This window comes from Chlorocebus sabaeus, chromosome 10 (genome assembly GCF_047675955.1).
Source record: "Chlorocebus sabaeus isolate Y175 chromosome 10, mChlSab1.0.hap1, whole genome shotgun sequence".
Lineage (NCBI taxonomy): Eukaryota > Metazoa > Chordata > Mammalia > Primates > Cercopithecidae > Chlorocebus > Chlorocebus sabaeus.
In genome coordinates this window covers 52895851-52920303 of record NC_132913.1, presented here as the reverse complement: position 1 = coordinate 52920303, position 24453 = coordinate 52895851, and the positions used below count along the sequence as shown (strand labels likewise).

At 35.7% G+C, this 24453-nt stretch overlaps 1 protein-coding gene across 4 annotated transcripts in view; it reads right to left on the bottom strand.

Annotated features, from left to right (window-relative positions):
• The window catches only part of CSRNP3 (cysteine and serine rich nuclear protein 3), a 219676-nt gene that overhangs the window by 94394 nt on the left and 100829 nt on the right, over positions 1-24453 (bottom strand). The window contains exon 1 of one of the 4 annotated variants that reach the window (XM_038001990.2): positions 17821-18251. The exons of 2 other annotated variants lie outside the window; for them this stretch is intronic. Coding sequence is in view for 1 of the 2 variants with exons in the window: in XM_073019775.1 (XP_072875876.1) it covers positions 15552-15669 (118 nt within the window). In the remaining variant the exon portion in view is untranslated. Of the gene's footprint in view, positions 1-15551; positions 15947-17820; positions 18252-24453 lie in introns of those variants that run through there. One more of the 4 variants, XM_073019775.1, reaches the window with a different exon arrangement.

The following is a 24453-nucleotide window of genomic DNA, read 5'->3' as shown; positions in this document are numbered from 1 at the left end:
CTTCCATTTTGGGGTCTGGAGGACAGCAGCCCTCTTCTCACAGTTCCACTAGGCAGTGCCCCAGTGGGGACTCTGTGTGGGGGCTCCAACCCCAACTTCCCTTCTGCACTGCAATAACAGAGGTTATTCATGAGGGCTTCGTCCCAGCAACAGACTTCTGCCTGTACATAGAGGTATTTCCATACATTCTGTGAACCCTAGGCAGAGGTTCCCAAGCCTCAGTTCTTGACTTCTGGGCACCCACGGGCTCAACACCATGTGGAAGCCATCACAGCTTTGAGCTTGCACCTTCTGAAATAATGGCCTGAACTGTACTTTGGCCCCTTTTAGCCAAGGCTGGAGCTGAAGCAGCTGGGACACAGGTGACCATGTTCCCAGGCTGCACAGAGCAAGGGGTCCCTGGGCCCACCTCAGGAAACCATTTTTTCCTCCTAGGCCTCTGGGCTTGTGATGGGAGGAGCTTCCCTAAAGTTCTCTGACATGCCCTGGAGACATTCTCCTCATTGTCTTGGTGATTAATATTCAGCTCCTCATTACTTATGCAAATTTCTGCACTGGGCTTGAATTTCTCCCCAGTAAATGGGTTTTTCCTTTCTATCACATCATCAGGCTTCAAATTTTCCAAACTTTGTGCTCTGCTTCCTTTTGAATGCTTTTGCCACTCAGAAATTTCTTCTGCCAGGTATCCGAAATCATCTCTCTCAATTTCAAAGTTCTACATATCTCTGGGGCAGTGATAAAATGCTGCCAGTCTCTTTGCATAGCAAGAGTGACCTTTTCTCCAGTTCCCAACAAGTTCCCCATCTCCATCAGAGTCCTCCTCAGGCTGGGCTTCATGGTTCATATCACTATCAGCCTTTCAGTCAAAGTGTTCAACAAGTCTCTAGGAAGTTCCAAACTTTCCCATATCTTCCTGTCTTCTGAGCCCTCCAAGACTCTAGGAAGTTCCAAACTTTCTCACATTTTCTTATCTTCTTCTGAGCCCTCCAAACTGCTACAACTCTGCCTGTTACCCAGCTCCAAAGTCACTTCCACAGTTTCGGTATCTTTATAGCAGCACCCCACTCCCTGTGGTACCAATTTACTGTATTAGTCCAGTCGCATGCTACTATGAAGAAACACCTGAGACTGGGTCATTTATAAAGAAAAGAGGTTTAATTGATTCACAGTTCCACATAGCTGGGCAGGCCTCTGGAAACTTACAATTATGGCAGAAGGTGAAGCAAACACGTACTTCTTCACAGGGCCGCAGAAGAGAAAAGTGCCAAATAAAGGGGAAAAGCCCCTTATAAAATCATCATATCTCATGATAACTCCCTCACTATCACAAGAACAGCATGAAGTTAACTGCCCCCATGATTCAATTACCTCCCACTGGGTCCCTCCCATGACATGTGGGGATTATGGGAACTACAATTCAAGATGAGATTTGGGTGGGAACACATCCAAACTATATCAGTATTGGATGTTTCATAAGTATTTATTGCTAATTTCAACTCATTTCATTCATCTAAGCATGCATTTAGTAACTACTGTATATGTGTTTGACTCCTTGAGTGGAATAGGGGATACAAAAGAAAGTTAGATGGTTACCTGCCCTCAAGAAGCAAACATTCACTATGCTGGGCTCCATCAAACTAAGAATACTCTCAAATTCATGTTCTACTCAGTTGCTTTATTAATCCACGTCTTTCTGCATAAATGTTATATTAACAATGGAGATAACTGACAGCAATAGAAAGATACATCACTGTCCACTCTTTTGAAAATAAAATCTCTATTTCTACTCAGATTTTACCACTATTCAGATTAGCATATTATAGCATATTATTTTCTCCATTTTAAAGAGTGTGAAATGCATAAAATGTTCATGCATATCTGAGTAGGGCGAAGAAAAAAAGATATTTTAAGTAAAGTCTTGAAATAAAAGTAGGACAGGATATAAATTTTAAAATGGTTCACTTCAAACAAGATGCAAAGTAATTCATAAGGGAGAGACTCCAAGACACAAAGTAATACAAGATGGAAACCTATGTTTAAAAAGTACATTTTTATAATAAGATATTGCAATGGGAGCAGTTAGAAACCATGTTCTTCTTCCCCCCACACTCCCCAGCTTCTTTAGGAAAGGTAGACTTCTCAAGAATCAAGGACACTTAATTGGGCTACAGGGATGCATGTCCCAACATTACAAAAGGTGGTATTTGGTACTCTTCTTTTCCTTTCTCACCTCGTCAAGAATGAGAAGGGAAAATTTTGAAGAGATAATAAGAGAATTAAAAGTCTCTTTTTTCCTTTTAGTTAAATTTGGGGATGTCAAGACCTGAAGATATGGAGTTATAGGTTCATGTAAGTTCTGTCTTGGTCTTTAAAACTGAAAGAGACTGAGCTACACTCAGGTCAAAGGAAGTAAGGAACTGTTTGCTAAGGGTGTGATCAGTATTTAAGCTAACAATTAAACATTCACATAATTACTGGGAGTCATATTCTTAACATATACCTACACCCATGGAACACCTGTTAAGTACAAAATTGCTTGTGTAGCAATGAAGTATAATACCTGTCCAATTTCATTGCCTTTAAAAAATACTCCCTATGTGTTCCCTATGTGAGTATAAAAAAATGTCATGACAAAATCTGAAGGCCGAATGATCCATTGTTTACCAGTATATAACCCTTAATCTAGACTTAATAGTGGAGTGTTAAAGGGAGATGTGGTTTTCTTCTATATCACCTACATCATCTTTCTAGGAAAGAAAAGAATATAAGGATTTAGGGAGAAGGCCCTATTATTAAAGTGTTGTATACTGATTTGTTTGTACTGTGTTGGAGGACTGCAATGTATGACTGACTAGATACAGAGCCAGGTGAGGATAATTAATGCCTATCCTATAGCTGCTGTACTCCTTAAATACCTACATATTATGTTTTTGTTCCTACAGAAGAGGCCAAATTAAACTTGGTAGTATACAGCAAATGAAAATGCGCCAAACATTACAAATTGTCTTTACTTAATTTATTTTTTTTGATTTGTTAGTTTTTAGAGACAGGGTCTCTGTTGCCTAGTCCGGAGTGCAGTGGCATGATCATGGCTCACTGTATCCTTAACCTCCTGAGCTCAAGGGATCCTCCCACCTCTGCCTCACCAGTAGCTGAAACTACAAGCATTCACCACCACCATGCCCTGCTAAGTTTCAAAAAAAATTTTTGTAGAGATAGGACCTTACTATGTTGCTCAGGCTGGTTTCCAACTCCTGGCCTCAAGCAGCCCGCTCACCTTGACCCCCCAGAGTGCTAGCATTACAGCCATCAGCCACCATGCTTGGCCCTAAAGTTGGCTTTTACAGTACCAAAGCCCAAAGAACAGAGATAAAGTTGGACAGGCATTAATCTATTCTAAATATGAAGAGCTGAAAATCTAAGCATAGAAAACAGCCATTTTATCACAGCTATTGTTGTTCAATTCATGAAACACATGCTAGTCAAGGGCACCACCATTTCTCACTTAGACTAGGCCAAGGGCCTCCTAATTATTCTCTCGCATCCACTGCTGCAAGCTTTCAATGTGTTTTCAAGGTTGCAGGCAGAATGATAAATTTAAAATGCAAATCTGTTCATGTCAGGCTATGGCTTAAAACTCTTAAGTAGCTTCAGATTGCCTTAGGATAAAGTTCAAAATCCTCGAGATAGCTTATAAAGTCCTTAACAATCTAGCTTGTCCAACCTCTTCAGCCTCATTTGAGCCACTGGCCTTGTCATTGATATTTCAGCTCTAATAATCTTGCAGTTACTCCAACTTGCAATTTCTTTCTGGTCTTTAGGACATTTGATATACCATTCCTTCTGATCTACTTTTTAATTTGTTTTCATAGCATTTACCATACCTTCTAAATCCGTATTATTTATTTATGTATTTCTATGCTTATTACTTACGGTTTTCATCTCCTGATAAAAAAAAATACAAGAGCAGGGATCTTTGTTTTCTTTACAAATGTTTCAAGTGCCTAGAACAATGCCTTGTATATAATAGGTGCCTCAATAAATATTTGTTCAGTGAATTAATAAGAGCCTTTAATTTCCATACTTTAATATCTGTTTTTTTCTGCTAGACTGAAAGCTCCATGAAGGCAGAAATGCTATTCATCTCATTTACCACTCTAACTCCCCTAACAGCATATTTGGTTGAATGAGAATGAAAATGAGAGATGAAACTGATCCCAAAGCCTAATACAATTTTTTTTTTGCTCGCGAGCAACACAAAAGCCAATTCTAGACTAACTTAAGCAAAAGATTTCTGTTGGGAAAACACTGGACTAGTTCATGCAATCTACGATAGAGCTTGAAACCAAAACTCAGGAAACAGGAACTGGGGCAGCTTCTGGGATTATGGCTGTAAAAATTGCTTCTCTGGAGCTCTGCAATTACCAGGTTTAAGCTCCAGCAACTTCTCTCTGTGTCACAGTTCAACTGTAATGTTCCAAAGGCTCAGCAACGTTTTGACCTGTCTTGGTTCAGGTGTCTGCCCCTTGATCATTCAACTACATGGCCACTAGGCAGAGAGGAAAACACTGTGAACAGGGGCCCACCTGGCTGGGTATGACTCCAGAGACTCAATCGCATTTCAAAGCCAGTATTCTTTCTTCGTCTGTCATCGATTTATCTTTTTTTGTGTGTTTATCAGTATAATCCATGAATTCACGTCTTGGCCACATTCTCAGTTAGGGATTCCCCTTTCCCTGCACCCACACCTCCCTGTCTATTGCAAACTTTAATTAAGAATTACTTTATTTTAAAACATTAAATAAGCATGTTATGATCTCAGAAATCTGTTATTTTTCATTAACACATACTACTTATTTAGTATTTATATTAGACATGACCATTGCGCAGAAGCTTGTGAGTACATTTATGAAAAAGTAGCGGAAAAGTATAAATGTTTCCATCTCTCTCTGCAAGAAACAACTAATAAAGAAACAACACTAGATTTTCTGTGATTATAAGGCAATTGTTTCATTTAACATATCTCTGTCCTATTGGGAAGGCAAAGCTAATGGTGAGTTCAAAGGGAAAAATATCAGAAACCAGAAGCATGTTAGGAGGAGGGTTTGACTAAAAATGTCAAATCAAGAGGATGGATAAAAACATATATTTTAATGCTTGTGGAAGAATGGCTGAAGTGAACCTTTGGGTATATCTTGAAATCTTGTTCATTTTACTCTCTTTTGACAGTCTAAAAATTCCACGGTTTTCATAGATAACTCACTGAGTTCTTACTATCCCACTGATATTCATCTAATGTTTAATCCTTTTTTCTTCTTATATTTTACCCCTATTTCCTTTCTGTTATCTATCGTAAGGAACTGACCACAGAAAACATGTCTTAAGAACACCATACATCCTCATGTCTGAGGAGCAGGTAACACGATTTGCAGAACAACCTCTTAGGGTTGTCAGATTTAGTAAATAAAAATATAGGATGCCCAGTTAAATTTAAATTTCAGACTAAAAAAATGACATTTGGGACATACTTACACTAAAATTTATCTGAAATTCAAACTTAACTGAGAAATCTACTTTTTTGTTGTTTTTTGTTAATCTGACAGCCCTCATTCGTGCTCTTGATGAGAAAGGAAATGACTGTGCAATCAACTAAAACATCTAAATAGGAAAATCCATCTAGACTGGAACCACATACATGAAAATTCCTGCCCTTGAAACCCAGTAAATAAAACATGTAAGGTCATTAGGGTGAATCATGAATTTACCAATCTGAAAAAGTTTGAGTGCTGAGTGATGGTTAACAGAGTAAGCACAGGCCTGCCTATCACTGATGTAGGAAGAAATGAACTTGACAGGAAGTAACTCTGGCATGGCAAGAATTTTCTTATATGGTAATGGGATGTTCGCTTTAATAAGATGTTCTTTCTTTCCTGGCCAGAAAATGAAAGGAAGGTGAGCTGCGAGTTCTGGGTTCATTTGATCTGCAGGATCCTTATTTCATCACATTGTGTAGTGCATGAGCCTTAGGGGGTATTCTATCAGGAGCAATGGGAGGCATCAAGAGCCCCTCTGTTCACTTTTACTCGGGAGATTGGGTTTATCCTTTGCATTGTTGATTTTGTATTTAAGCAAAGTGAGAGTAACTTTTAACTGCAAGGATCATTAACAAAGATTCTGCCACCTTTGTAATTTGGCAAAGGTGGAAGATTTTAGATCAACGGGCATGTTACACAACTTGCATTACAAAGTGGCATGAGAGGAAGGATTTTCTGTGATTTGTGAAAGTGCAAAGTAATCTACTTCGCATTCTTTCAGTAAATTCTTCCAGCAAGCACAAAACACTAAGAAACTATGATAAAGTTCTATTCCAATGAACTTAATAAGGTAAGGGTGCTGGTTTCAATCAGCAATGGGCTGAGGGCCCAGGAAACACCAGTGTCTGGATTGAGTTGCATAGGAAAAGAAGCTTTTCTTCTTTAGCTTTACTCAGAAAGGAACATAATTTTGGTGTTTCTTCTGATTGCCTCACCAAATTCAAATGGTGAAGTGAGAGACATTGTAAACAAGTTGATGATAATACCTGTGAGTGGCTCATCTGTGATAGAGGGTAGGAAGAGTTTAGCTGGCAAAAATAAGAATATTCACAATGTCAAATTATCAACCAGATAGTCTACTGGCGAGATAGAGGATGAAGAGGACAGTGGCTCAGTTGATAGTATATAGGTTTTATTACAATATTCAAGAAAAGAGAGCTCAGTTAAAAAAAAAATCATGCTATGATGCTTTTATAATTTCGAGAAATAGCTTTAATTAACCAAATGTTCTTAAATCTCTGAATAAATGTTTAACTGTTAGTTTAAATTGAATCCTTTTCATTTCCAATTTTTAAAAACCATGATTTTGAAAAATCTGTAATGTTCTGTCCTTATACTATTATGTTAACCAAACACTGAATATAGTCTAAACCAAGCTTGTCCAACCCGCGATCCATAGGCTGCAATGTGGCCCAGGATAGCTTTGAATGTGGCCAAACACAAATTTGTAAACTTTCTTAAAACATTATGAGTTTGTTTTTTGTTTTAGCTCATCATCTATCGTAGTGTTAGTATATTTTATGTGTGGCACAAGACAATTCTTCTTCTAATGTAGCCCATGGAAGCCAAAAGATTGGACATCCCTGGTCTAAACTCTTTACTAAATAAACTAATCATGATTTTAAGCAGTGCCCTTCTAAAAGAAACGACTTATTTAGTAGGTTTCATAAAATCAGAGCAACTCTGAATTTTTTCCAGGCTTTTGACTCAGTTCTATAAGATTTTTGTTGTTCAATCTTTAAACAAATTCTCTTCCTTCCTTTTCTTTTTCTTCTTACTCATTGCACTCTCATATTCTTTGCACAGCAGCCTGTAGAGTTGGGATAGAAGAAGAAAAATGCCACCTCTTCAAAACTGAGTACTATATAGTGACATCACATTTTCCTGACATCACCCATAGTGGAAATAAATTCCAGGTGTCATTTAGAAGACCCTCTCTTTGCTACTACCTAGCTCTTTGTTTTCCTAGCCTCAGCTGCTTTCCCTAAGGGTGCTTCAAACCCAGCACAGAAGTTGTGTCAGAGGGGTTCAAACCAGAGCGACCCCATCTTGAGTGAGGGCTAGAAAAATGAGGCTGGGACTTGCTGAGTTGCATTCCCAGAAAACCAGGTATCCCTAGCTTCTGGGTGTTTACAGTGAAGGGAACAGATTGATAATGTTTACTAAGTAGACTCAGACTTGGGAGTGTCCTAATATCCTGAGATATCTTAAGAACAAAAGCATTCTTAATTTAGCTTTAAAGATAGTAACATTGATTCATGCAAAATATAGTAATTAAGAAAATTAATCCTTTATCACAAACCCTTGTAGCGGAGCACATCTCCCCACGATCTTTTTTTTTCATCCTATTTATACAAGCATTGTACCTAAGGTGGATGCGTTCCTCCTCTTACTTTCGGGAACACCCTATTCTGTCTATGAGTAGCTGTTCTTTCACCACTTTATTTTCTTTTGCTTTGCACTGTGGACTCGCCCTGAATTCTTCCTTCTGTGAAATCCAAGAACCCTCTCTTGGTGTCTGGATAGGGACCCCTTTCCTGTAACAATTGTATATGCTTGTGTTTGTTTAATTTGTTCTATTATTTGTTCCCAAGGTTTAATTTAATGTCATTTATTTGTCATACTTTGTGTGTGTGTGTGTGTGTGTGTGTGTGTGTGTTTTCCTAGCATAAAACATGAAGACCAGGGGAAGTACAAGGCAGGAGACTATTATGTAAAGAGATATGGGAAGAGGAAGAGGACTTAAATAGAACTGCTATGTGCCAGCTACTTTACAATCTTTATCTTACTGAATCTTTACGACAATCTTGGCCATGTTACCCTCATTTTACAGTTAAAGAAACCAAGTTGCAGAGAGATTAACTACTTTGTCAAAGTTTCTTAGCAAGCCAGGATTAGAAGTCAATACATCTATACTATGCTTCCTCCCACTGGGGTCTTTTCCAGCAAATCACAGATGGTAACTACAATGCATAATATTTTTAATTTTTTAAAAAGTGCACATGCATGTTGGGGGAATGCTCCTTTGAAAGCCATATTGAATGTAATTGTTTGTTGGAAGGCATGACTTTTAGGCCATTCAAACAATTACCACTGGGTAAGAAAAAGTGCCTTGAACATTTATCACTTCATATATTCTGAGAATAGGTATGCATTTTTCTAAAAGAAAAAAAGGATATATATTGCTACAATACCAGAATCATTTCTGCCTAAAACCATTTGGCAAGAAATTAGCATATCTGCCGCCAAAACAAGAGGAATCTGGCAATGATTTTACAAGGTAAAATCCCACAAGGTGTTTCCATGGGGCACTACCAATGTGAAAAATGCTGCTGGTGGCTTGCCAATGTGAGAAGCACAAGTTGGCCAAATGTACTTCACTTGTCCAGGTGTCTGCTTAAGCCAAGAACCCTGGGAGCACTCCTGGCTAATAAATATTTTTGTTGGAGAAATAATAATTGTGGGGTTCCCAAATTATTTATGAATTCTTTATGCCAGAATTGTTTGTGACTTTGAATTAAAGGACTGAGTTACTTTATATGCGGTGGATCACATGTCTGCAGTTTGATGATTTGCAGTTTGAGAATTTGATTAAGAAATATGAACACTTTCCCCAGAAAAAAAGTGCACATAGCAGAAATGCATGCCATGTATTATGGACTCCCAGGATAAAAACCTCTGCTCTGGTGATTGTACCATTTCCCCAGCTTTGATGGGTATCCAGAACTTGGAGAGATGATTTACCAGGAACACATTATTTCAAAGTATAAAAGAAGTTTATAAACCTGTTGCCAACATTCCTTTTACGATCAGGGTCACCCACTTCCTAAGACAGGGCTCTTTCTAGCTCCTTCAGTTTCTTCTGGCATTTGTGCTAAAGGACCTACTGCATCTGCTGGAGACATTTCCAGGGGATTTCTTTACTGTTGTCTTGGCTGCCATATACTACTCAAACGACTACCCAAAACTGGCCTCATCTGCAACTTTGTGGCTTGAGGAATACTTAACAGGAATGGTTCTAGGTTAAGGTACACTTTCCTGGACAGTACCTGTCTTTCCTAAAAGGTGGTTAGATAGCCTCATTCCATTTATAGTAACTCCAGTTAGCCTTTAGTGAGCACCTACTATGGGTCAGATGCTCTGTAACCATTCTCTGTAACCTTCCACCACATTCTACAAGGTAGTTTTAACAAAGGAAACTGAAGTTTCAAAAGTCTAGATCACTTGCTCAAGGTTTATAGCTGACCCAGTCCTTCTCTGAAAAATATTCCTTGACCAGTACCACACTGTGGTTAAGTGGCCTCTCTGCATTCTCACCACCTGGTCTGTGCATTTATCAGTACTTATTAGACTGTGTTATAATCCCTGTTCAACCTAATGTTTTTCTCACACTTGATTATAAAACACTTTGTGAACTGAATAGGTATTCCAGTGCCTGCTCAGTAAATGAATGGACATAAATTTGGAGTCTGAATCCTGGAGCAGCTACTCACAAGTGGCATAATTTTAAGTAGGAAGATTAGTTCTCTGGGTCTCAGTTTGCACTTCTATCAAAATAAAGGGGACAGGCGCAGTGGCTCATGCCTGTAATCCTAGCACTTTGGGAGGCAGAGGCGGGCGGATTGCCTGAGGTTGGTAGCTCAAGACCAGCCTGGCCAACATGGTGAAACTCCATCTCTATTAAAAATACAAAAATTAGCTGGGCATGTTGATGCATGCTTGTTATCCCAGCTACTCGGGAGGCTGAGGCAGGAGATTCACATGAACCCAGGAGGCAGAGGTTGCAGTGAGCCGAGATAGCGCTACTGTACTCCAGCCTGGGTGACAGAGTGAGACTCTGTCTCAAAAAAAAGGTGTGGGGGGGGGGGGGGATGGGCAGGGCATAACTAGTAAAACATAGGCTCTGATACAAGCAGACCCCAGTACCTGAGAATAAATGACAAAATCGATGACCTCTGTGCAAAGACTTCATACCCGCTTCCCTCACCCCAATGGCTAAATTGACTTATGTCCTGCTGATAAAGAGAGGGACAGCTATTCTGTTCACTAATAATTACAAAGAGATTCTGCATGACTCTCTCTGGCTGGGAGGTACTCAAGAAGCGTTCCATGTTGCCTGTACTTGTGTGCCATTGTAATCAGTATTCTTACAAGGTGGCCAGAACTTGGTTTTGAATGCCTCTTGGCCCTAAACATTGATCATCATTTGGCGTTTGGCAAAGTGGTATAGTGGAATACACTAGTTTGAAAGTCAAAAGTTCTTTCCTAAGGTTAACTTTTTTTTTTTTGAGACAGAGTCTCACTCTGTCACCCAGGCAGTGGTGCATCTCCACTCACTGCAAGCTCTGCCTCCTGGGTTCATGCCATTCTCCGGCCTCAGCCTCCCGCGTAGCTGGGACTACAGGCGCCCGCCACCACGCCTGGCTAATTTTTGTATTTTTTTTAGTAGAGACGGAGTTTCACGCTGTTAGCCAGGATAGTCTCGTCTCCTGACCTCGTGATCCGCCCACCTCGGCCTCCCAAAGTGCTGGGATTACAGTCGTGAGCCATCGCGCCCGGCCCCTAAGGTTAACTTTTAAGATGGTGTTTTAGTCATCAAAACCAGAGGAAACAACCAAGAACATGACAAGGCTTTTAAAACTGTTGAAATTTGATCAAGTGCCTGGTGTAAGCCTATTTTTCCCTCCCTAACAACAAAAGTACCAATGAAGTCAATGAAAAATTTATTTTACAAGCTTGCCATTAAGACTGAAGAACAGTACTTAGCCTAATTCCTTGGACAATTTGCAAGACTTACCACATTGAGGAAAAAAACACATGGATCTAAAAGAATTAAAAATTATTATTATTGCATCACTGGAAGATAGCATTTTTTTTTTCTTCTTAGCACTTAAAAAGTTTCCCGTTGTCCTTTAGAAAGTTTCTGATTGAATAGCAAAACAGATGAGGCAATGTAAATCAAAGGTTATTTAAGATAATGAGATCCTTTTCCTTTAGAGGAATTATCTGAATAGTGTGAAGGAAAAGGGACTTTAAAAAAACATTTTCCTCATAAAGTACACTAAAATAGACATCAGAATAAAATATGGGCAAGCTTTAGAACTTTACCCATCCAAGCACTGGGATCCTGCCAAAGATACTGCACAAAAAATAAAGGAGATTTAAAAAATTACAACAAGTAGAAAAAAATACTTTGGACATTCTTCAAAGCAAATCACTACCTTAGGCACAATATAGATTTTTATTATTGAAGGCAAGGACAGGGAACAATAGTTGTTCAGCCTGAAGCTGACACTGCATTAAGCAGCAATTATTAAAAAAAAATAATATATAGTGTAAAATTAACTACTGGATTTTCAAGTCTCAGTAAATGTTCTACGGAAATGTAAAACTTGTTCACAATAGAAATAAGTTGCACCATAGTCATACAATCTTTTGAAACTTGGACATTCACTGTTTAGAGCAGATTCACCCTTTAAACAAGTTTCACAAAAGTAGAGTCATGATATTCCCGCAATCTACTCCGAACTGGTTACCAGTGTATATTTACCAAAAAGCACTTCTAGGTATGCTACTATTAAAATAATTTTTAAGTAAAAATGTAGATATATTTTTCTAAATTTCTATTGGAAAACATTGTGACTAAATCAATTGATTCAATATTTCTCAACACCAATATGATATTCAGGGATGATCACCTCATGATTCACACAAATTAGCACTTTGATGTCATTAGGTGCTTTATACACCATAATAACATTGGCTCAGCAAACATTTCTTGGACACTTTCTATGAGCCAGGCTCCCCTTGTACTTGAAAAACTTATAGGCTGTAGATGAGATAGAAACTCTGGATGGAACAGAAACGAATAACTACTGCCTTAATTGCATAAAGTCAGAATGGAAAAATAGTAGAGCAGAGGCACAAAGATGGAAATTTGCAAAGTCTTAAAGGATATAAAAAAAGGGAGCTCAGAAAAGCACATATTGACACATCATACCTGGGGATTTTGTGGAGACTGTACTTCTAGTTGGAATGATTGAAGGTACATATCTATGAAGCCACATATAGTTTGAACCTTGATGACCATGCTGATTGCCTTCTCTACTTATCCCATTCAAATTCTAACCATTAACTGCTCAGTATTACCTAGGATAACCTCCAATAAAATCCTGGTAGGTTTCTATTTTTGGAAAACACATCTCTTCCTCATCCATTGAAACCTAAGATGTTCCATGAGAATTTTCTGTAACTATAAGTTTAAGCTGAACTTGCCTCATCAGCACCAGGGAATCAACTTGTGTGGGCTGAAAAATGTTAATATTAGCTATCATCTATAATATTCCTATTATGTGCCAGGTATGTATCATGTCATTCCGTTTTCATAAAAATCCCTTGATATAGAGACTAATATTACCACTTTGCCAATGAAGACGAGGCTTACAGGTTTCAAGTACCATGTCAAGGCCACATGGCTTGCAAATGTCAGAGAACATTATGTAAACAACTCCGGGGTTGGGACTTGAACTTAAGTTCTTTTTTTTTTTTTTTTTTTTGAGGTGGAGTCTTGCTCTGTCACCCAGGCTGGAGTGCAGTGGCACTATCTCGGCTCACTGCAAGCTCCGCCTCCTGGGTTCACGCCATTCTCCTGCCTCAGCCTCCCGAGTAGCTGGGACTACAGGCGCCTGCCACCACGCCCGGCTAATTTTTTTGTATTTTTAGTAGAGATGGGGTTTCACCGTGTTAGCCAGGATGGTCTCGATCTCCTGACCTCGTGATCCACCCATCTCAGCCTCCCAAAGTGCTGGGATTACAGGCTTGAGCCACCGCGCCCGGCCGAACTTAAGTTCTTAACAATTCCCTTATTCAGCCTCTTCACATTCCATGATATAGCTTGAAATCACACATAATATACAACACAATAAAAGCTTTTCCTATCAAAAAAACAATATACAACATTTTTCTGTTTTTTTTCGTTGTTCATAAATTGACCTAAATTTATAAGGTTTTACTATATTAAACAAAGTTACCCAGGTTTGTTAAAGTAAGAATCTTCAGGCCTTTTAATATGCTAGTGTGCAAAAGAGGACCAGAATGAGAAGTTATTCTCCAAATATGCTGGACTAGATCTCATTCTTACAGTCTTTTGATACTAGGTTCATGGAACTAACACTCCTTTAGATCAAGTTCTTCACTGTATATGAGAACACCTACTAAAATGGCATTAGCTGCTTTGTGTTATATTAGTGAGATTTCAAAGAAATGGTGGTTGATGGTTCAGTTGTCTTACTTTCCTTATTTATGATTGGGGAGCGTGTAAGACATAAGCATGAACACATGTGACTAAATGCACTTCTAAATGAGTATGTGGATTCACAAGCTTGCATGGAGACAAAGAACTGAACAACCAAAAATTCTAGCACTGTGGTGCTAGCACTGTGGTGAAAGGTGGTGAATTTAATGCCAGGATTTGAAAATGAGATGGACCACAAGTCCCCAAATTGGCAAGAAGTATATGGAACCAATGATTAGTCAAATGTAACCAAAAAATTGGTCTCTTTGTTTTTATTTGTGTATCTGTTAGATATTCCTCATTTTCCTATTTGATACAAAGTTCAAATTTCTGTTGATAGTTCAATATTATAGATTCTCATTGTACCAACAAGAGAAATTTTTCGTTTATTTGGAATTCAAATGATTTTCAACATTCTGAACACAAGACAAACTAAAAATAAATTTTGTTTATTTTTTATGTTCCTATACTATATGTATGTATCTGTCAGGAGTTCAGTATGTAGTAGAAGTATGGAGGAAGGTTTCTCTCTCTGTCCAGGAAAGTCAAAGAAATTTAGAATTGAATGTAAAGCAAAGTTCAAAATCGATTTTTGAATTGCTCTAAAAGGACAATTATTAACTATGTTAAAAATAATATATATTAACATTTAAAAAGAGACAATAAAATTATAAAAAGCATATAAAATTATTTATAAAAAGTATATAATAGTAAGAAGCTATTTGGTATTGGAGAATAGTTGGGAATAGTTTTGTCTTTTACAGGAAGTGAATATAATGGTTGGACTAATAATTCTTATGCCATGAAAAAAAACCTAAACTGACTTTCACCTTGCTCTACAAGGCAGTATGATGTGTACTATATTTTTATTTCATGACAGCTATTAGAATTTTTAAAAACTGGCCTTTATAGTCATAAACTTTAGCTATTTGGAAAATCAGTTTATATCATACAGATTATTTTCCAACTCTACTAGACAAGGTATTACTATAGCATTCCTGTAGGTCTAATAAGATCTTTAAAATCATTTTATAATTTTATTGTTCTTATAATTTTTAATAAAATTGATGGAATTTTATGTAAATTCTAGAATAGGCAATAAAAAGACAATTGTTTTGATTGTTTATTTTAAAATATTATATTAAAATAGAGAAATGTGATTGTTTTGAATACTCAATTATTTTGAGCATTTTCCTTCTACATGTTTCAGTAATTTAGTTGCTTTTTTTTTTTTTTCTATTTCATAGGCTCCAGAAGTTCAGGAGAACAAATATAACAATAATAAAACTTAAAACCTACACATGTGATCTTGAGATGACAACAGTTATTTGTAGATTTTAGACTATGTTCCACACTGCTAGACTGAGTAGAACATGTTTGCCCTGAAATCTTTTCCAAGCCTACAATATGGTCTCTAGTTTCAAGTGATGACAAAGACAGACTGGTAATCAAAGAGCAGGAAATTCATTTTTGAAAAATCCTCAAAGATTCCTTTGAAGCCTGATATAACACTATCTCTTTAAGTAGACTAAGTGCATATCCCCAAAGATTTGTTTTTAGATTACTCTATTTATTCTTTTACTTCTCAAATTTTATTTGAATTGTATTTACACAAATGCATTTTTTTTTCTAGATACGTTTAGATATTCAGACTACAGACTTACTGTGTATATGCTGCTGAGATTTGTATGGAAGTAGCATGGCTCGAGCTATTGCAAAAGACTTCAAAGTTTTGAGTGAATCTGCATAGAGACATAAATTATCCAGGATATTCAAAGCCATAAATTAGCTGCAGGACATATATAGCTCTCTCGTGGTTCACAGAATCACAACAATTCTCTTTATTTCACATTTGTCTATTATCACGTTTTCTCCAAGAATCTTCATGGGCTTTCCTTCTTTGCCCGCACTGTTTTTATTTCCATATTCAGAACATGCTCTGTGATAGAAGTTGCATTTACAAAGTTAAAAGTACTGGACTACCTAAATGAATGTTAAACTTGGTTCTTTTCTCCCTCTCTGCCTATAACACTCACAGGGATTAGTAGACACAAACTACAGGCGCTACTAAATTAAATATAAAATTAAACATTTTAAGAAAAAAATTGTTGGATTAAATATGATGTACCACTAAAAATATTTTCTTTGGCTGCCTGAAACACATATATGTGTGTGTATATATGTGTGTGTGTGTGTGTATATACATAATATATGCAATAATATGTATAACATACATATATTTTTATACGTGTGTGCATATATATTTATTGTTTTAAACATATATATAAAACAATTATATATATATAATATTATATATAAATATATAAAAGCAAAGCCTATAAATATTGTTTGGACCGGAGGACAGCATATTCTGACCAACATAAAAAGAAAACAGCTAATTTAAACAATACTCCTTTTACCTGAAGTCATTATTGAAAGTTTCAAAAGAGAAACACTTTAGAAGAAAATGTCAGTTTTTGAATATTTTAAAAGCTCATACAAAACATGAATTCCTTTTCCTAAATTAATCTCAGGATCCTGGATAAATGTCATACTGTCCCCATAGAGTAATAAAGGGTGAGAATCTGGCCCTGAATAACCACTAAGTGAATTTCATAAATACTGGAAATAACTGTCCTTCACTGTTTTAAATAGCTATCCTCCTGTTTTGGTTTCTCCTCAAGGCCCCCTCTATTTTACAGTAAAACATATTGTTGCCAAAATACCTCATCTTAATCATTATAATAAAATTAACTCCCTCTTTTCAGGGCAAAGAAAGTAATTAAGTTTAAATATGTACTCGATCTTTGTATGTAAGCTTCATAAAATTCATTTTTAAATATCTTATGCAAATATAAAAACATAAAGCAGTCATTTCATGGCTAAAAGCTATTTTTGCCTCTTCATCTTTTCCAACATATTTTCAGGCACATACAACCTGTAATACAGACAGATGCACAGTTGATGCAAATGAAAATAACATTTTTTAATCAACATTGTAACTGCTGAATTGATATACTTAAATGCTTTAATGATAGGAGTAAACAGTTTGATTGTACTGTTTTAATTAAGTTTGTTTGAAAATATGTTTTAGAAATAAAAAAATGAACAATAAAAGTGAGTACACATTTGTTTGGTGCAGGACAGACTTTCCTATGATGTAATCATACATTTTACAAAAGTGTGATATTTCGTGCATGAAAAGAAGACTTTTGTCCTGTCTGTGACATTTATAAGGATCACTTTACAATGTAGACTTAACTGAAAGGAAAAGTCATAGGAAGTTGAACACATTAAGTTCAAATAGCATTATCCAAAAAGTCCCAAAGAGAATTTATAACAATTATAAAAATCAAAGAAGGGTTTAAAGGATCGGGCCCCAATATAAGAAATTATTGCTCTGAGAAGATGTTTGGCGATAAAATATAGAACAAAAACTCTGAAAACCAAAACCCTTAAAATGGAATGAAAATATACTTATTAAAATTGTCCTTATGAGATTGTGTGAGATATGAACAAAAGAACTCCATTATTTAATACCAGATACATCACAAGAATCTTAGGCTAGGAACTCAGATCTTATTTTAAATACATTTCTTTAAAAAATGTGAAAATCCTCTAAAAGTTGTAAGCCTCGATATTTATCTAGATGTTTCAACTCAGAGATCTCTCTTCAATAAAGAACTTACCCCCGAAATGGAATTATTTAGAAGCCTAAACCCAGTTTTTTCTCACATGAAATTATTCTACTGGAATAAAACACCCATGTTTCAAGTAGAGAAATACGAAGAAGAAAATTAAAACATAAACTAGTTAAGGGAATCCCGAAAACCAGGAACACCCTGCCAATTGCCACGATGAATTAAAATAGCCAATGCTCATCAGTGTCTTTAATAGAAAAAAAATCAGGCGCATCATGAAATGTCACCATACCTGCGTGCACTATAAACGACTACGGCACACACGCTGTAAAATCTTCACTCTCAGAAATAAAGCACACTTCATTTAACTGCTGCAAAACACTGCTGCAGAGAAGCCCAGTACATTTTTTTTCAGGCAACTGATCCAGCTTTCCACCAGCCCTGTGACCTTTGAACTCCCTTCTGCCCCCCTCCTCTCGCTTCTGCAGTCAAAGCCTCCGAGCTGGTCTCATTTGCATAAGGCTCAGGCAGTCCTCCAGCAGCTGAAACGGAATGCTGGGTAAGGAATTGTGGAACTGCGGTTCTGCCAGGCTACCTGAATCACGGGAGAGCAGGAATACGCGATGGGGAGTGGGCACGGGTTTTACTGGGCTGTCAGCATCACATTCCCCCGTGTCTATTAATGGATAAACGATTTTAACGCTTTGTTTTAGAGTCCTATTCTCACTGCTTACTCCCTCCCCACCAAAAGAAGCTGTCAACAGCGACTATGGTAACCAAGGAAACCCAAATAGTCAAATGCTTCATTTAAATACGTGTGGAAGGCCAATTTTAAATTTTCATTAACTTCCCTTGTTTTTGAAACACAGCTTTTTTAAAAATTCAAATACATATTGCACGTATAATCAGGCACATGGGCTATTTCTTTTTGCTGCTGTGGTTTAAACAGCATCTTACAGGCATAAATTTATATTAGTCACTACACAAATACATGAGGTCACTATAGTAATTCTGTAAAATGTTAAATGTGCCCAAGTGCCTTAGAGACTATCATCCTAAGTGGTGTCCAAAAATTAATTGTAAAGAATTTAGGTCCCAGGATACCTTTAAAACAATACAGCAGTAAAAATGTAGAGCAAAGTTAAACTATGTATTTAAATCTAAAGATTCATATAGCAGCAACGCTCGTCTGGCTTTGGCAAAGATATTCAGATTCAGTGTTGCGCTATTATTTTCCAGTTATTTCTTCCTTTATTTTGCTACACACAACAATCTCTCTATTTGAAACAGAAACTTCTCTATGGCTCATAAATGCAAGAAGTGGTTATTTTCTACATAGAAAAGGTCATGTGTGTACACATTTTATAAATATACATAAAGATGCATAATCTTTCTAAATGGTAAACCAACAAAAATATGCATCATTAAATAATCTCTTCTTCTTAAAAATTAAGCAAATTTGTTTTTCTCTAAGTATCAATGAATAATATTTATAAAATAAAAGGTTTTGTGCAATAATCTTTTCCTTTGTCAAAAGAAATATAACATGAAAAATTAAAAGCACACAACAAATAAATATAGATATGTATTACTAAAGTATAAAATACATTGTTCTAATAGTGTTGCTAACATTTCAAAATTTCCTTGTTTTTAAATTTTTTAATTCAAATAAATGAATATTCCAAACCTTCCTTTTGCAGTATACTAAAACACATCAACAAATTTTGAATGATATATTATCTAATTTATAAGACATGTAAACTATTGCAATACAGATTGTTTTAACACTGGAAAAATAATTTTGAAGCTTTTTATGTGAGCTATTTGTTAGTAGTATTCTCTTTTATATTATTTCTGCATACATAAGAAATTAAAAATTATTGGATGAATTTGTTTCTTACCCATACATTTTTAAAATAGAATAAATAACTTTTCAGTTTAATATAATGATATCAACATTTCTCTGTCACATCTGACTACTTCGACAATTTAATCGCATTGGGTCAATTCAAGTGCATCCTTAATATTATACACTACAAATATCTTGCAAAGTTTTTGTTTAAGGGAAAACACACACCAGCCCATTCTAATTTAAATCCAGTCAAACACAAGGAAGTGTTGGAGTAATTTATAAAATCACCAACCTGTTCAAATAGCTGTAGTCTTAGTCCTTGCACTCTTTATTCATTAGGATCCAAAATAAATGATCATTTTATAATACGTGTCAGCATCACCGAAGACACAGTTCTTCCTGGTTCAGAGGAATCTTCTTAAATTTCCCAGCCCTGTGTTTTATTGCTTGTACCATATGCTTTATTGTTCAGCAACAAGAGCTTCACTCTGCACAAAGACTCATTACCTACTGCTTGCTGCACGGCATCAGCCTCACTGAGGCTGCCTATATGTGATCACATGGAGTTTTGTCTGAGAGAGCCAGGCGTGCCACTGACTTCACTGTGTCTATGGATATTTTTATCATCTGAGGTCTACTAGGAGGAAGGAATAACAGATAAGGAAGCTGCTCTAAGTCACCAATGCAGCACAACTTATGGAAATCCCTTCACAAGATTTTTTTTTTTATTATTATTATAGAAAATGTTTGAGCAAGCTCCAAAAGAAGTTAACTAGATTTTAGTTTAATAAGAGGCTGAATAATAATTTAAGGAAGGAGGACTTGCAAAAAGCCATTTCTTATCTCATATTTTCTGAAAGTACTTTTGTACGAATGTTATTAAAGAGCCTTGCGCTACTGAATGATTTGGCAATATGTTTTAACCTTTAGATTGCTGGCATTTCTTTTTCTTGGTGTTTTGTTTTTTGTAAAAAGATAATTGCTGTTTCCTTCAAAATATCCTCAATTAAAATCTCAATCACTAAAAGATACTATATATGAATAAAAATAGATATCCTAATTACTTTTGATAAAGTAGATGAGAAGGTGAATCTTTTTTATTGATGTATATAAACGAAGTAGATGATTAATTTATCTTTTCAAAGGATGACACATTCCTAGAACAGCAGACTTAAAGGAACAATGCAGATTTCAATTTAAGTTCTAAAGGACATATGGTTTTTATTAATTTTTTAAATTGTAGTACCTTATTTTAGACCACTTACCTCAATAAAACATATGATTTACCTTATCTGATTTCAATGTTAACAAGTAGTTTCAGGGAAAACTATTCAACATTTACAGGAATTTCCCACTGCACAAATGTTACATTAATATATATAGACAAATATGTGTGTGTATGTGTGTGTAGTCAGATTGTCTTTCTAAAAATATTTTTAAATATATAAAATTATTTCTCCAAAACTGAAAATGGACTGTGGATTTCCAAATAAAGAACTATTTAGTTATTGGAATTTATTTTAAAAAATCGATTTCTTATCTCTTTAATGACTAAATTAAAATGATGTTTGAAAGCTTGTTACTTTTAAGTCTCAGTGAAAATCTTATGACAAATACATGCAAAGTGCAACAAAGAGCACACACAGAAGGAAAAGTCAGAAGCACCAAAAATACAGATGAGAAAATAAATTTTCTGAATAGTTAGATATATAGTAATTTAATGGTACTTATAAATAATTCAGTAATTAAAAAGTGAATATACATATAGATGTATATATATTTCCTTACGCCTTCCATTAATAAGAAATTCTTTTGGGGCAAAAAACATAATAATTCAAAATTTTTTGTGTGTCAATGGAAAGTTTTAAAAACAATTTAAAACCAGAATAGGCAAATATGGTTAAGTAGCTTAGCTTTTAAATACAATGAGTTAATCTTTCTTTATAATATAATTTGCAGGGTTAGCATTGATTTACAATGTTTATGACTTAAATAAATACCTTTTGATGGGTTTTTCTTAACATTGAAAGAAATATTCAGATACGTTTTAGATACCACCATTTTAATACATTTGTCCCCAAATGTTCATGTTCATTTTTAGCACAGCATTAGAGCTATGCTAAAGCTGCAAAACCTTGGGGCATTAAAAGAAAAGGGAAAACAAAGTGTTTCTGGCTTATAGTATACTTCTGGGTTCTTAAGATATGTACATCCTAGTTAATGTATTTGATCATGTCAACCATGCTAATGTACAAGGAAGTAAACAAAAGGCAGCCATTTTTTTCTTACTGCATCACTTCAAAAACAGTGAAATAAAATGGTTGCCCAATGGAAGGAAAGAAACAGCAGAAAACTAAGTTACTTGTAAGTTTTTAGAAAGTGGGAGTGGGAGAACAAGAGTTGGGAAATTAGGAAAAATCCACATATATGTGAAATTTGTGTGTATATATGCAAAAGAATAATGTAACAATAAGAAGGAACTACAAATAAATACAAGGAATATGAAAGTACCTAGCAATTAAAACAAATTACCGGTAAAATTGGGAGTCTCCAATGGGAAGTCTACAGTGTATGTATTAAATATAAGAACCTGACAATTTATTCATGTTGAAAAAGATATTTAGAAGTAGATATCAGAACTAGAAAGAGATAGAATGAATCACGGGATGGTAATAATCTCTCCAGGTCAGCTATTGTCAGAGATGACCTTGGTGAATTATTTCAGCATCTTATGCCTCAGTTTTCAAGACTGCACACCGGGAACAGAAAAGTCTTTAGAAAGTATGTCATGGAAACCTATAGCAATAATTTGTACTTCAATTCCTTAAATTGGCTTTAACCAAGTATCGTCAACTAATATTAATAAAATGGAAAGATATGATATAAAAGCTAATGATTGCTTTAAAAATTTTTTAAATAAATTATTCTAACTACACAGACAAGTATAACAAGTAGATAGGACTTTTGGAAGTTAAGAGGTGATTTTTTTTTTCTAATACATGCAGAAAAAATATAATTAAATTTAGGAAGTACTATAATTTGAAATCTCGTAAAATTGCCTCAGGATAAAAACAAATTACAAAATATGCCCATTCTTCTAATCAAAACTCTGGAATCAGTGAGATGGCAAGAGGATAGTCCCAGAGATTCTCAAATTACACAATGAACAATGGTGACTCGGCTTATAAAACAATTTTATGGGCCAAGAATTTTTTAAATATGAAATTAACAAAGAAACACAAGATCATAGCTTTAAGAAGCAAATTCCATCCAAGATTAAAAGGATGTTTTAAAATACTTTGCCATATTAAAAGCTGTGAATTGGAAAAAAAAAATTATGTCAACTCTTACAATTGACTCTTTATTAGCTTCTTTTTTCTCTAAAGACAAATAGGCCTCATAGAATTCTTTTATTTACTCCCCTTTCCTACAAAATAAACAAACCTTATCAGAAGTAATGCAAAATATTTGCTATCCAGTTCTTGCAGTAATTTAGACATGAACTTATGCTAATTGGACGATCTCTTGAACATTCTACTGCATGAAGAAAGATTTACTAACACCATCACCTGTGTTTCCTGGAACCATATTAACTGGTATACATACCAGTTGCTACTATTGGATTCACTCTTGATGAGGCTGGATTTTCTTGCTATATTTTCTTCTCCTTCACAACACATTCAGAGAAGTCAATAAATTAGCTACGTCAACCTCAAAATCCAGGACTAATTCAATTCAATTGAACAAACATTTATTGAGAGGATACCGTGTATCAAGCTCTGAGACAGTTGCTAGGGATATAAAAATGAAATATACACTGTTCTCAAGAACATCATAATCTCTCTAGCTTAAAATTTAAAAAATGTGCTGAGCATGTTATATGAAAGTGTTAAATGGTACTTTTCAAAAGTTTGTATATTTTATTGCGTGAGTATATATTTTATGTATATACTTATTTATTTTCAATATATCTGCTAAAATCAGAAAAATCCTTTTTGTAATTAAAAATAATTTATCAAATGTCAAATTTGTAATGTATCCTGTTAGTTTTGGATATTATAATTTAGAAGAGACAAAACTTCTCTTCATAATAAAATATTTTAAATAGAATAAAAATAATGGCAACAAATTCTTTGCAATTCTTTCCAACAAGAAGTAAAGTCTGATTCCCTCCACCTTTATCCTTCGTTGGTCTGAGTGACTTGCTTAGCCAGTAGAGGCTGCAGCAGTGATGCTCTGGAAAGTCCAAGTCTAGGTCCTAAGAAAACCTGTGGCTTCCACTTGAGCCTCTTGAAACACTCGGTCCCAGAACTCTGAGCTGCCATGTAAGAGGATTCACTGCCCTGAGGCTGTCATGATGGAGAAGCCACATATGGGCACTCTGGGAGAAAAGAGAGTTCCTAGTAGTAAGTGGTACTTTGGGAAAAGCCCAGAAATAAAGGCAAGAGCTTTACTAACTATAATAAGAGGGACTTTGAAGAGACTTGGGTGACAGGAGATTTAGGCATGTATTGGGATTTTGAAGGAGGATGTCTGGTGCTCTCTCTTAGATCCCTCTGAAGCTGAGGGTGAGAAGATGTTTGCAACATGCAGGACATTGTAAAGTCACCAGGGGATAAGATAAGAGGTATGGGCAAAGCAATGAGTAAAGAAGACAATTTTGGCAGTTGAGGAGGGGCTAGCCTGGTGGAGCACTGGGGCAGCAGCTGGGATCTGATGAAGAATCAGGGAGAAACAATGGGGGCATGAAATAAAGGCAGTGACAGAGGAAGGAGAAGAAAGGAATCCATCAGTGAGAATGATGAAATATTTAAAATTGTTTAGATAAACTGGTCTCTGATCTTATTGATAGCCTTAAAAGTCAATGATTCAATGATTAAGCTGCCAATTAGATCCAAAAGAGCATTAATTAAAGTAGTTTCACTACACAGATTCAGTAATTTCACAGGTATTTTTATTTGTATTTGCCTCAGTTGGTTAACTTTCCAGCACTGTGAAAAATTATTAGTATCAAACATTGTTAATGTTATGTTTGGGAGGTTGAGAATAACTGTAAAACAATAGGATTTCACT